The following is a 14253-nucleotide window of genomic DNA, read 5'->3' on the forward strand; positions in this document are numbered from 1 at the left end:
AGAGTTCAGAAAGTTTGTGGAGCTGAAGAGGGGAGTGAGGGGAGTGGGGGCAGAGCCGGGAGGGAGTTGAGTTTCCTGACAGCCTGATGGGTGAAGCTGTCCTTCAGTCTGCTGGTCCTGGCCTGGAGACTCCGCAGTCTCCTCCCTGATGGCAGCAGGCTGAAGAAGGTTTGCATTGGGTGGGTGGGATCAGCTGCTATGCCGAGGGCTTTCTTGGTGAGGCGTGTACTGTAGATGTCTTGGAGGGAGGGGAGAGGGACACCGATGATTTGAAAACCAGTTTGGTTTTTATGATCTATAGGTTTTATGAAAACGAAAAATTTTGAAAAAGCCAAACAGTTCCAAATGTTTTATTTGTGAGTGTGACCATGTAAATTTCCCACTTGAGGGAGTAATAAAAGATAATCTTCTCTGGGCTTGATCTTCTTTATGATGGTGGTGCTTCTTCTTCAGTGGACAAGGTCCTTTCTTTCTCCCTCTTTACCACATTTCTCATGGTTGGCTGGGGGAAGTCATGTGGAGGGACAGAAGGCAGCATTATGCCTACGGCGCTTTTTATATCCTACAGTGGGAGGGATGAGTGCTGGGTGGTGGATGAAGTTTTAACACCGGAATATTCAAGTATAAAATAAATTATGTCAGAAGTCAAGTCATTATGAAACAGCACAGCACACAGTGACACAATGAAATGTGTCCTCTGAATTTAACCCATGACCTTGATTAGCAGTGGGCAGCCATGACAGGCGCCCGGAGAACAGTGTGTGGAGACGGTACCTTGCTCAGTGGCACCTTGGTGGCAACCTTTCGACTGACACACTAGGCCAACCACTGAATAAAAAAATTCATTCATAAAATGAAAGTCATTTTAAATACATTATTTAGAGGGGAAAATCCAGAGAGATTGGATCTGTTTAGGGTTGTTCTGGGCTCTGAGGGCTTCAACTCAGGGACTCAATACTGGGATGTTGTTTTCGGGGAAAATACAGGCTGGGCTCTGGGTGTCATGACAGAATCTGCAGAGAGGAAGGGAATAATTTCAAGCAGGAGTGTTACTATTAAATAATTATGAAATATTAAATTTATCATAATCCAAGTGTCTGGCTGTGTTTTCAGATGGTTCACAGGCGAGTGTGCTACCCACTAGGCTACTACCACCCTATCTGTATGGGGGGAACAAACAATATAACACACATCTACGCACAGAGGACACATATCACTGTGTGAACTGGATGCTGTCCTGTTGAGTGTCACATGTGAATACTGAAAGTGAAGTGATTGTCATTGTGAAAAACTGTAGCACCACACACAGTGACACAACAAAATGTGTCCTCTGCTTTTTATTTTAATGTAGTTAATGTAGTTTATTTTAATGTAGTTAACACACTCGCCTATGAACCAGAAGACCCAGGTTCAAATCCCACTTACTACCATTGTGTCCCTGAGCAAGACACTTAACCCTGAGTTGCTCAAGGGGGACTGTCCCTGTAACTACTGATTGTAAGTCGCTCTGGATAAGGGCGTCTGGTAAATGCTGTAAATGTAAATGTCTTATCATCATCCTTAATGAGCAATTATGCTCCATTCAAAGAGTGGCAGCATAGACAGTCCTCATGACATCGTAAGGGGAAAGGTTACCTCCCGTTTCTCATGAATTTTGCACCCATTCCCTAAAACATTATCTCCACAGAATGTCATGGCTTCCAATCGTGTGAAGTATTGCAGTTAATCGGTGATTTGATGTAAAATTGAACACAAATGTATTTTTCTTGTTCCATCACACGAGACCAGAACCAGTGGGTTCATAAATTTTTTTCTGGAAAAACGCAGACACTTCCTCTTTGCGGCACACAGGAAGTGTTGATGACGAATGCCCCTCAACTTCTATAGGCCACTCTCCTCCTTGTCCCGCCTCTCTCCTCCTCATTTGCATTTAAAGCTACAGACACCGAAACGGACAGAGAGAGAGACGTCAGATATAGAATTAGGGGACCAACAAGACTGATATAAAAGCAAAAATGTTTCTCTGTATAAGGGCGGTAAAAACATAAATGTGAACTGTTTATGTCGGTTCCACCTGGTGTGACTGGGACCAACCTCTGCCTGTGAGACATCGAGATTAATTCCTGTCAAGTCCTGTCACGCCGGAGTCTGATATACGGAAGATGAGGGACAGCAAAGGGACAAGGGAAAGAACACTTTATTGCCGTTCAGGTATTTTATTCAACATTTGTAAACTCCATGTTATGTTACAGTACAAACTAATATTCTGTAAACTGGAAGTAAGCTGCAGTGCTGCAGATTTTGATCGTGAGGATTATAGATGGAATAAAACGAGTTACAGTCAAGATTCTTCTCAACAGTGAAAGTAAAAGTTAAACCAGCAGGTCTGGTCTTTGGAAAAGAATATGGCTTCAAACTCTTTCTCAGAAGAGGACCTCTCCTGTCCTGTGTGCTATGAAATCTTCAAGGATCCTCTCCTCCTGTCCTGTAGTCACAGCGTCTGTAAAGTTTGTCTGAGGCAGTTCTGGGAGAGTAAAGGATCTCGAGAATGTCCAGTCTGTAGGAGAAGGAGCTCAAAACCTGAACCTCCTGTTAATCTTGCTTTAAAGAACCTGTGTGAGTCCTTCTCAGTAGAAAAGATCCAGAGATCTTCAGCAGGGTCTGAAGTTTTCTGCAGTCAACACGGTGAGAAACTCAAACTCTTCTGTCTGGAGGATCAGCAGCTTGTGTGTTTGGTGTGTCGGGATTCAGCCAAACACAGAAACCACAGATTCCAGCCTGTAGATGAAGCAGCAGTGGAATTTAAGGTATCATTAAAAAATTATACAATTATGGTCGGTATAATCAGTCAAACGTTTGTTTTCATGAACCTGTTTAAATATACGATCAATTTTTATTGATATTATTTAAAAAATGTAATATTTTCTAGCAAGACACTAAAAACAATAATGAGCTGAATGTTTCAGGTCTGTTACATGATGAATCTTCCTGATTTTTTTCAGGAGAATCTGAAGATGAAACTGAAGCCCCTACAGGAGACGCTGAAGATCTTTAAAGACGTTAAACTTACCTGGAATCAAACAGCAGAGAAGATTCAAGTAAAATAATAAAATACAACATTACAAACACTGAATATAAATAATACTGTACAGCTACAATTTAGCAATAAGAACAAAGTCTGTAAACAGAATATTAACAATATCAACGTTAATCACACACAGATCCAGATCCAACACACAGAGAGGAGGATTAAGGAGGAGTTTGAGAAGCTTCACCAGTTTCTACGAGATGAAGAAGCAGCCAGGATAGCAGCACTGAGGGAGGAAGAGGAGCAGAAGAGTCAGATGTTGAAGGAGAAGATGGAGAAGATGAGTAGAGAGATTTCATCTCTTTCAGACACAATTAGAGCCGTAGAAGAGGAGATGGGAGCTGAAGACGTCTCATTCCTTCAGGTACCAAGACTGTTCTTGCTCTACCAGGATTTTTATAGATTTTATTAATAATAACTGGCAAATTCCTGTTTCTCAGAACTACAGAACCACCATTACAAGGTAACTGACAGGCTTCTCTATCATCTCTGTGGTTCTGAACCCAAACCCACAGCAGCTCTGACTCCTGAATGTTATTCCAGAACCCAGTGCAGACTGGAGCATCCAAAGAGGCTTTCAGGAGCCCTGATCCATGTGGAGAAACACCTGGAGAACCTGAAGTTTTCAGTCTGGGAGAAGATGCAGGAGATTATTCACTATAGCGAGTCTCTCACACACGCGTGCACATATATAAGTAATTTTAAAAAAATAATTTGTAATAAACGCACAATATTTTTTTCATAATTTGCTCTTTGAAAAAATGTCCTCTCTGGTGTTTATTCAGTCATATCAATCCTAACTTCTGAATATAAATATCAGACCTGCATCTTCTCCACCAAACCTCATATGTGTGTTTTTCTCTCTACAGCTCCTGTGACTCTGAATCCCATCACTGCTCACCCACAACTCGTCCTGTCTGAAGATCTGACCAGTGTGACATTCAGTGATGAGAGACAGAAGCTTCCTGACAATCCAGAGAGATTTGATTACAACACGGCTGTTCTGGGATCTGAGGGCTTCAACTCAGGGACTCACTGCTGGGATGTTGATGTCGGGGAAAATACATTTTGGAGACTGGGTGTCATGACAGAATCTGCAGAGAGGAAGGGAGCACTTTACAGGAAAAGTGGAATCTGGTGTATGGGTTATTATGCCAGTAAATATAGAGCAGGTTCTACACCGAATCCAGAGACTCTCCTCAATGTTAACAGGAAGCTGCAGAAGATCAGAGTGACGCTGGACTGGGACGGAGGAAAGTTGTCGTTCTCTGATGCTGTTAATAACACACATCTACACACTCTCACACACACTTTCACTGAGAGAGTCTTTCCTTATTTTAATACTGTCTGTAAACTCTCTTCTCTGAGGATCTTACCAGTGAAGGTTCGTGTATCAGTAGAACATCAGAGCTGAAGACGATGCTGCATCAGTTTTTGGGTTTTAAACTTCACAGAAACGAGTCCCAGAGTCTGATGCTTGTTTCTCAATTTTTTTCTGTTCACAATGAATTGTTAGTCTATAAATCTCATATTTGGGGTGTTTTTGATGATGATGATGATGATGGTATCAGTGTTGTAGTTGAGAGGAAGCAGCTGCTGAATAGGAGCTGATCCTCACACAGCAGAACACACACAGGACCTCACAGACACACATTTACATTTAGAGTATTTACCAGACGTCCTTATCCAGAGCTCCTTATCATCAGTAGTGACATGGACAGTCCCCCTGGAGACACTGGGGGTTAAGGGTCTTGCTCAGAAGAACATTTAGGCATGTTCATATCTAGTGGCCTGGTTTGTATTTTAAAATCGTGTTTTTATCTAAATAAATTGGCTTGAATATGTTAGAATATTGTATTGTAAATTCTCACTGTTTGGCACAAAGAGGCATAATTCCCAAAGCAGTAGATGTTCCAGAAGGTTTAATCCAGTCCAGTTATTTAGATGAAATTTTCAGCACACAAGGAAAGTTCTCCTTTCCGTCACATTTTTATTGTGAACCCCCAAAAACATTCTCTAAATAAGGCATAGAGCTTCACCAAAAGACAACCTGCTTCCTGTCATGAAAAGAGATGAGAGGGGGTTTCTCAAGTGGCTGTAATTAACAGAACTAGTTTGGTATGCACATCCACGCCACTGTCGGCAAAGTTAAAATATCCCACACATAGTATAATAATTATTAAGGAATTAAGGAGTCAGCCCTTTTACAATCATGTGTGATAAATGTATTTTTTTATTTAAATCAAATCTGTGTCTTAACAAAGTTCTAGTGAGCGCAACTTGTTCAGCCATCTTCTTGTATGTTTTTTCTCAGCTGAATTGTAAAGATTACAGGTCACATGAAGCATTTTGAAATTATTTATTGTGTTTGTTTTTTTTTTCTTTTGTTTTGCATGACTAAAATCTGCCATTTGGTAAGTTGGTAACCATTATGTGTGTTGCATTTTGCAATTTCTGGCACCAAGCTTGAATCACAGCATGATTCCACTCTATAAAACGCTTACATATAAAAAAGAAAAAACAACTAGAACACTTACCTCTGAACCTGACATCCACAGGTTCAAACCCCACTAACTACCATTATGTCCCTGAGCAAGACCCTTAACCCTGAGTGTCCCCAGGGACACTGTCCTTTTAACTACTGATTTTAAGATGTCTGATAAATGCAGGATGTAAATGTCAGTTCCTCCAAGCATTACAGGGCGCGGTCTGTGTTTGTGGTACATTGAGCCAGATTCCAGTAGAGTCAAATCCACACATCCATTCATTTTCAATCTGCTGTTCATAACTCTTATTTTGTGCTAAATGTGCCTTTTATACAAACTGAAGTTCCCAGCCAATCAGTGAATATGAGCAAATCACAAGGTTTATAGAACAAAGCTCCTCCCTCTGTGTGCTTTTCCAGAACAAGGAAATGAAGACGTTCCTGTCGTGGACTTTAGTTTTTATTTATGTTATGTTATGAATTATATTTTCTGTGTTTCTTTTACTCTAATTAGATGCAGTGGTTTTCATCATGATGATTACAGATGGAATAAAAAAGTTACAGTCAGGATTCTTCTGAGGAGTGAAAGTGAAAATTAAACCAGCAGGTACTGTTTTTGGTAAACAAAAAATGGCTTCAAAATCTTTCTCAGAAGAGGATCTCTCCTGTCCTGTGTGCTGTGAAATCTTCAAGGATCCTCTCCTCCTGTCCTGTAGTCACAGCATCTGCAAAGTTTGTCTGCAGAAGTTCTGGGAGAGTAAAGAATCTCGAGAATGTCCAGTGTGTAGGAGAAGGAGCTCAAAAGAAGATCCTCCTGTTAATCTTGCTTTAAAGAACCTGTGTGAGTCCTTCTCAGTAGAAAGAAGTCAGAGATCTTCAGCAGGGTCTGAGGTTCTCTGCAGTCAACATGGTGAGAAACTCAAACTCTTCTGTCTGGAGGATCAGCAGCCTGTGTGTTTGGTGTGTCGAGATTCCAAAAGTCATAAAAACCACAACTTCAGCCCGATAAATGAAGCAGCTCTGGATCTGAAGGTGAGAAAACTAAATGAAAATAAATTAAATTTGAATCATCAGATAACATCACCAACTGTAATACTGAACATCTACAATAAATGCAATTGTCATGATCCGGACCGGCAATGGTGACTCCGGATCCGGAGTTCGGACCGGAGTTTCATGTTTGTCTCGTGTAATGTTCCCTGATCGTGTTCACCTGCTGTATATTTATATAATTGTATATAATTATCCTGTCTATTTATATAATTGTATAAAACTATCCTGTTCATGTCTGTTCGCCATCGGGTCATTGTGCGTGTTTATGTTCCCTTGTCTCGTGTAGTATGTATTAAACCCCTGTCCTGTGAAATCGTGCGAATGCGTCCTCCTTCATCGCCATGTCCAGCCCACCCGTGGCAGCAATGTTTTTATTAAAAAAATTATATTTTCAGGAGGAGATGAAGATTAAACTGAAGCCCTTACAGGAGCAGCTGGTCATCTTCAAAGACGTTAAACTTGAATATGATCAGAGTGCAGAAGAAATTAAGGTACAAAGAATCAATTATGTCATGTTTCACTTTTGTAGCACAACATGCTTGCACATGAGAGCAAAATGATCACCAGAATCCATGATGAAGAGCTTTACCATGAGGTAAAGCTCTACAAGATCAGGGAATAACACACCCAGTTACTCATATGAAAATCAGAACTGAAGAACAGTGGGACCAACAGAGGGCACCATGATGCAGATGAGACTCCAAGAGACTGTGCTGGGTTCTTGTGTCTCTGGTTTATTTCTTATTCATCCCAAAACCCCATACAGTTAGTCTGAGTGGACTTTGACTGGACCTACAGTTGACCCCCGACACTTTGACCCTTTCTGCAGACTAAAAACGGGAAGCAGGATCTAGAGTAACTCAGAAATAGACAGATGAGACTCGGCCGGCTGGGACTGAGTGGTTAAGGAAGATTTTGGGCTATATAAGAAATAAAAAAAAAAATATCTGTGTACATGTCGAGTGTCCCCGGTGTTTAGGACAGTCTAGGTGAGATGATCGTTATAGTACTTGTGGGTTTTAACTGTTATGGAATGCTTGGCTAAAAAGATGTGTCCTTACCCTGGACCTAAATATTGACACTGTATCTTAGTTCCCAACAATAGCAGGAAGTCTGTTCCAAAGCAGGGACGTTCTGTAGAAGAAAGCTCGTCCACCTGCTAAAAATTTGTTCATTCTTGGTACCAGTAAGAGTCTTGTTGTCGTAATTCTCATGTAAAGAAGTACACAGTTAAATGCAAATCATGATGACATATGAATCTATTTCTAGATCCAGACCCAACACACAGAGAGGAGGATTAAGGAGGAGTTTGAGAAGCTTCACCAGTTTCTACACAATGAAGAAGCAGCCAGGATAGCAGCACTGAGGGAGGAAGAGGAGCTGAAGAGTCAGATGATGAAGGAGAAGATGGAGAAGATGAGTAGTGAGATATCATCTCTTTCAGACACAATCAGAGCCGTAGAAGAGGAGATGGGAGCTGAAGACGTCTCATTCCTGCAGGTACCAAGACTGTTCTTGCTCTACCAGAATTTTTATAGATTTTATTAATAATAACTGGCATATTCCTGTTTTTCAGAACTACAAAACCACCATTACAAGGTAACTGACAGGCTTCTCTATCATCTCTGTGGTTCTGAACCCAAACCCACATTAGCCAAACCCACATTACCCAAACCCTGAATGTTATTCCAGAACCCAGTGCAGACTGGAGAATACAGAGAGGCTTTCAGGATCCCTTATCCATGTGGAGAAACACCTGGAGAACCTGAAGTTTACAGTCTGGCAGAAGATGCAGGAGATTATTCATTACTGTGAGTCTCTCACACACACATACATGTAATAATAATTAGAAAAATGAATTTGTGATAATAGCATAGAAACTGCTCCTTCTTGAACCAAGTTTGAGAGTTTGGGAGGGTCTCAGGTAAAATTGGCCTCAGGTAAAGGGCAAGACAAAGAATGGTTCAGAAGACCTTTCAAGGAAAAAAAACAAAGAGTCAGTGTACCCGGCCAGGGTGGGAGGGAGGGAACCCACCCTGAAGCCAGGCCTGGGGTTGGGGCCCATGACCCAGCGCCTGGTTGCCGGACTTTCGCACAAACCAGATACATGCGCTCATCCAACTGTGAACCCACCATCTGCAGGAGAACAATGAAGGGTCCGGTGCAATGTGGATCGGGTGGCAGAACGAGGCGGGAGCTTTGGCGGTCCGATCCCCGAACAAGGAAACTGGCTATTGGGACATGGAATGTCACCTCTCTGGCAGGGAAGGAGCTGGAAGAGGTTGAGCGGTACCGGCTAGATATAGTCGAAGTCACCTCGACACATAGCATTGTCTCTGGAACTCAAGTCCTTGAGAGAGGTTGGACACTCTCCTTTGCTGGAGTTGCTCCGGGTGAGAGGCGGAGGGCTGGGGTTGGCTTTTTGTTAGCCCCAAGACTCTCAGCCTGTTTGTTGGGGACATTGAGTCCGAATGGACCTTGTTCTGCTCTGCGATTGTTGAGGTGCCTATTGGTAGCTGAGATCATAAGCTGAACGGTGCCAGTCGTGGCGGTATCCCCCGTATCCGCTGGTGGACACCAGAGGTTAGGGGAGCTGTCAGGCTGAAGAAGGAGGCCTATGGGGCATGGCTGGTCTGTGAGTCTCCAGAAGCAGCAGACAGGTACCGGACGGCCAAGCGGGGTGCAGCAGTGGCAGTCGCCGAGTCAAAATCTCGGGTGTGGGAGGAGTTCGGTGAGGCCATGAAGAAAGACTGCTGATTTGCTCCAAAGACGTTCTGGCAAACCATCCGACGCCTCAGGAGAGGAAGGCAGCAACTTGCTCACACTGTTTACAGTGGGGATGGGGAGCTGCTGATGTTGACTGGGGCTATAGTCGAGCAGTGGAAGGATAACTTTTAGGAGATCATAAATCCCACCGACGCGCATTTCGATGAGAAACCAAAGCTGGGATGCCTGGGTATGAACTGTCCAATCTCAGGGGCAGAAGTTGCTGAGGTAGTCAAACAAATATACAGCAGCAGAGCCCCGGGGGTGGATGAGATCCATCCAGGTTATCTGAATGCTATGGATGTTGTAGGGCTGTCATGATTGACACATCTCTACAACATTGCGTGGACATCGGGGGGAGTTCCAGTGGAGTGGCAGACTGGCGGTCCCCATTTTAAAGAAGTGGGACCAAAGGGTGTGTTCCAACTATAGGGGGAATCACACTCTTCAGCCTCCCTGGAAAGTTCTACTCCAAGGTAACTGGAGAGGAGGGTCCGGTCGATACCTGAATCTCGGATTGAGGAAAAACAATGTGGTTTTTGCCTGGTTGTGGAACTCAGGACCAGCTCTTTACCTTTGCTGGGGTGATGGAGGGGGAATGGGAGTTTGCACAACTAATCCACAAATGGGGGGCACTTCAGGAGTATGGGTCCCTGTACCAGAGGAGTGTGAGTTTCGTCCGCATAGCCGGCAGTAAGTCGGACCTATTCCCGGTGAGGGTTGGACTCTGCCAGGGCTGTCCTTTGTCATAACATATATGGACAGAATTTCTAGGCACAGCCGTGGTGTGGAGGGTGTCGAGTTTGGTTGCGGGGGAATCTTCTCTCTGCTTTTTGCAAATGATGTGGTCCTCCTAGCTTCATCAGTCGCTGACCTTCAGCTCTTGCTGGGTAGGTTCACAGCCTAGAAGACCCAGGTTCAAATCCCACGTACTACCATCGTGTCCCTGAGCAAGACAATTAACCCTGAGTGTCTCCAGGGGGGCTGTTCCTGTAACTACTGATTATAAGTCGCTCTGGATAAGGGCGTCTGATAAATGCTGTAAATGTATATCTGAGACCATGGTTCTCGACCGGAAAAGGGTGGCTTGCCAACTCTGGGTCGGGGTCTTGTTCACGAGTGAGGAAAGAAGATCGACAGGATTTGGGCAACGTCTGCAGTGATGCGTACACTGAACCGATCTGTCGTGGTGAAGAGGGAGCTGAGCCATAAAGCAAGGCTCTCGGTTTACCGGTCATACTACATCCCAGTCCTCGCCTATGGTCATGAGCTTTGGGTAGTGACCAAAAGAACAAGATCGTGGATACAAGCGGCCAAAATTAGTTTCCTCCATAGGGTGGCTGGGCGCAACCTTAGAGATAGGGTGAGGAGCTCAGACATTCATGAGGGACGAAGAGTAGAACCGCTGCTCCTCCACAACGAAAGAAGCCAGTTGAGGTGATTCGGGCGTCTGATCAGGATGCCTCCTGGATGCCTTCCTGGGGAGGTGTTTTGGGCATATCCTGCCGGCAGGAGGCCCCTGGGTCGACCCAGGACAAGCTGGAGAAATTATATCTCCAGTCTAGTCTGTGAACGCCTCGGGGTCCTGCCGGAGGAGGTGGCTGGTGAGAGAGCTGTCTGGGATTCCCTACTTGGGATGCTGCCCCCGCGACCCAGACCCGGATAAGCGGAGGTAGACGAGGACGAGCATAGAAACTGCAGCCATGTTTACAGTCTGAGAAAGATGCTGGAGAGTTTTACTATAGTGAGTTATCATAAACAGAAACATGTATTTATAAATAACAATATGTGCATTTATTCAGATACTCAATCATATCAATCCTAACTTGTGAATGTAAATATCAGACCTGCATCTTCTCTACCAAACCTCATGTGTGTGTTTTTCTCTCTTCAGCTCCTGTGACTCTGAATCCCATCACTGCTCACCCAAACCTCATCCTGTCTGAAGATCTGACCAGTGTGAGATTCAGTGATGAGAGACAGAAGCTTCCTGACAATCCAGAGAGATTTCATTACTGGCCTGTTGTTCTGGGCTCTGAGGGCTTCAACTCAGGGACTCACTGCTGGGATGTTGATGTCGGGGAAAATACAAACTGGAGACTGGGTGTCATGGCAGAATCTGCAGAGAGGAAGTGGGACGTTTTAAGCAGAAGTGGAATCTGGTATATGGGTTATTATGAGGGTAAATATTATGCATGTTCTACACCAAAGCCAGAGACTCTCCTCAGTGTTAACATGAAACTGCAGAAGATCAGAGTGACGCTGGACTGGGACAGAGGAAAGTTGTCATTCTCTGATGCTGTTAATAACACACATCTACACACTCATACACACACTTTCACTGAGAGAGTCTTTCCTTACTTTGATACTGTCTATAACCTCCATCCACTGAGGATCTTACCAGTGAAGGTTTGTGCATCAGCAGAAGAGCAGAGCTGAAAGATGATGCTGCATCAAAGAATTGAGCCACTAAGTGAGCCACAATTTTCTGCCATTAGATGAGAAAGAAATGAGAAAGACTTTAGATCTGCATCAGTTTTTAGATCTTCTGACCTGGAAATATCTTTTATATAAAGTGAGATTTTTTGAACTCTTAATGCCATAACGTATTTTTGCACAACCCATATAATCAAAGCAGGTGAGTTTTCTTTCTGCCAGTTCGACACAAACACAAACAGGAATGAAGGAAAAGCTGATCCTAACAGTCTCTACAACACTACATTATTGTCTTACTGGGAGTTTAGATAATCACCCATATTTTCATGAAAGTAGCTTAAGATTTTCTACAATGAGCAGTAAAATGGTCTGTGTTCAGTCCGCGCTCACCTGACACCACAGACGTCTGAACCAGACGTTCTTCTGGTGTTTGTGGCTTCAGGTTGGTGTAGTGGAGAAAACTCTGGTAAAGCACTCAGAGAAAGGTGTGCATTTAAACAAGTACTACCAGTACATACAAATGTTACAAGGTGAGCGTGGACTAAACGCAGAGGTTTTCTGCTCATTGTAGCAAACCAAAGTGTCCAAACAGGTATAGGAGACCTTAACATCATGTGTTAAACATCATGTGACCATGTAGAAAATGTATAGGATGCATCGTGATGCCTCGATAACGAGGAATTTTTAATCATAATCGAATCATAAGACTAGTGAAGGTTCTCTATACACGTAATGTGAAAGTGAAGTGACAGCAAATGGTGCACACCGTAAAAAGTGTCCTCTGCATTTAACCCATTTGTCAGGCTGCAGGGTCAGAGGCGCACTTGCGTCTCTAGGTTACAAAACAAGGTTAACAGAGTCTGAATTGTACAAACACGTGGCGTGAGCACTGTGCCGCTTGGATGGCTGAGTGGAGTCGAGGGGGCAGCAGCTCAGGCAACAGACAGGGTTCTGGGGCTCACTCCATGGTGGGAGGAGAACACAGTGTAGGCAAGGAAACAGTTGTCTTTACTGTGATGTAGGTGTCCTGTAAGACAGCAGGCTTGAAAGGTGTCAGACAGAAACGGTCAGAATCCAAAGGGCGAGGTACATCAAAGGTGCATCCAAGAGAATTGTCACAAATGTAGCAGAAGTAAGAGAACATCTGGGGACTATTCCAGAAGAATAGTCACGGGGAAATCGATCAGCAGGAACAGGCTTGAAAAGAACAGCTTACAAAAATGCAATAAATGATGATGAGCAGTTTCTTCATGTGTCTGCTGTGTCTTTATACATCACTCTGACCTTTGTCCTCTCCGCCTAATCTGTTTCCGGGTCAGCAACTCTGTGGGTAGTCGCATGCCCCCTGTGGGTTTTGTGGTGAGACAGCAGTCATGACACCATCACCCTTGGTGAGCAGTGGGCAGCCATGACAGGCGCCCAGGGAGCAGTGTGTGGGGACCGTACCTTCATCAAGGGGACAATAGCCAATCAGAAAATTGCAGCATTGTATCTGGGTAAAATGCAACACAACCACCAATGAAAAGGCATCCTGGTATTCTTAGTGGTTATTGTATTCTTGTAACGAAAACTTCCAAAAAACATTGTTGACCCCACGTACTCCGAACATCACTTCAAGCACAGAGTAAGTCATCTTCTGTTTTAATGTTACAACAATTTTACACCTTGTTGGAAACAATGATAACTTGAGTGCTGTTAGAGAATGTTGCCCAGATATTTAGCATCAGTTTTTCAATGCTGAGTGTCTGTAGCCTAGATTTTTACAGCCTGTTCACTGACAATATCTGTTTAGAACATAAAGTCTCAGTCATATTTCATTATCACAGGATGACGGACATATTATCACATTATAATCATCTCTCTCCAAACAGGCTAAATAGATTTACTGAATTGTCTGTGTTGTATATCAAAACAGACAAATTAATAAAAAAACGAATAACTCTAATAATTATTAATGAAACTCCCCCATTCCTGCAGTCCATCCTGCAGCTCATCCTCCATTCAGGTGGTGGGATCACAGCCAACCCAGAATTCCTGGAGCATGAACCTGGTGGTGTCCCAGACGTACAGACTTAATCAGTGGCAGTCACTCTTGGAAACAGTTGACATGTGGTGGGCACCTGTAATTGTCATTGTGAAACACTACAGCACAGCACACGGTGACAAAACAAAATGTGTCCTCTACATTAAACCATCACCCATAGTAAGCAGTGGGCAGTCATGACAGGCGCCTGGGGAGCAGTGTATGTGGACAGTACTTTGCTCAGTGGCATCTTAGTGGCACCTTGGCAGTTACCTTGGTGGGTTCCGATTACGGGTTTGCTTCCTTAACCGCTAGGCCACCAGTGATACTGATAATATACCATTATTCCCTTCAGTGTGAAAAAACTCAAATTAACAGAATACAACTGGACTGAGATAGATG

At 43.7% G+C, this 14253-nt stretch overlaps 2 protein-coding genes across 2 annotated transcripts; both read left to right on the plus strand.

Annotated features, from left to right (window-relative positions):
- Positions 1-2010: 2010 nt before the first annotated feature.
- LOC114797453 (zinc-binding protein A33-like) lies at positions 2011-4935 on the plus strand. The gene is made up of 6 exons (XM_028992428.1): positions 2011-2807; positions 3003-3098; positions 3222-3452; positions 3529-3551; positions 3632-3759; positions 3943-4935. The coding sequence occupies exons 1-6, from the start codon at positions 2406-2408 to the stop codon at positions 4500-4502; spliced, it is 1440 nt and encodes a 479-aa protein (XP_028848261.1). The 5' UTR covers positions 2011-2405; the 3' UTR covers positions 4503-4935.
- Positions 4936-5989: 1054 nt separating this feature from the next.
- Positions 5990-13074, plus strand: LOC114797460 (zinc-binding protein A33-like). The gene is made up of 6 exons (XM_028992435.1): positions 5990-6605; positions 7022-7117; positions 7896-8126; positions 8203-8225; positions 8319-8437; positions 11287-13074. Exons 1-6 carry the CDS (start codon positions 6204-6206, stop codon positions 11829-11831), a joined length of 1416 nt encoding a protein of 471 aa, XP_028848268.1. The 5' UTR covers positions 5990-6203; the 3' UTR covers positions 11832-13074.
- Positions 13075-14253: the final 1179 nt, after the last annotated feature.

This window comes from Denticeps clupeoides, chromosome 9, assembly GCF_900700375.1.
Source record: "Denticeps clupeoides chromosome 9, fDenClu1.1, whole genome shotgun sequence".
NCBI classification, from domain to species: Eukaryota; Metazoa; Chordata; class Actinopteri; order Clupeiformes; family Denticipitidae; genus Denticeps; species Denticeps clupeoides.

Excerpts from the sequence above, each read along its gene's own strand:
- LOC114797453 (XM_028992428.1), top strand. The coding sequence starts at position 2,406 with ATGGCTTCAAACTCTTTCTCAGAAGAGGACCTCTCCTGTCCTGTGTGC. Across the intron at positions 2,808-3,002 it reads AAGCAGCAGTGGAATTTAAG|GAGAATCTGAAGATGAAACT; the intron begins GTATCATTAAAA and ends GATTTTTTTCAG. Across the intron at positions 3,760-3,942 it reads TATTCACTATAGCGAGTCTC|TTTTTCTCTCTACAGCTCCT; the intron begins TCACACACGCGT and ends CTCATATGTGTG.
- LOC114797460 (XM_028992435.1), top strand. The coding sequence starts at position 6,204 with ATGGCTTCAAAATCTTTCTCAGAAGAGGATCTCTCCTGTCCTGTGTGC. Across the intron at positions 8,127-8,202 it reads AAGACGTCTCATTCCTGCAG|AACTACAAAACCACCATTAC; the intron begins GTACCAAGACTG and ends CCTGTTTTTCAG. Across the intron at positions 8,226-8,318 it reads TACAAAACCACCATTACAAG|AACCCAGTGCAGACTGGAGA; the intron begins GTAACTGACAGG and ends ATGTTATTCCAG.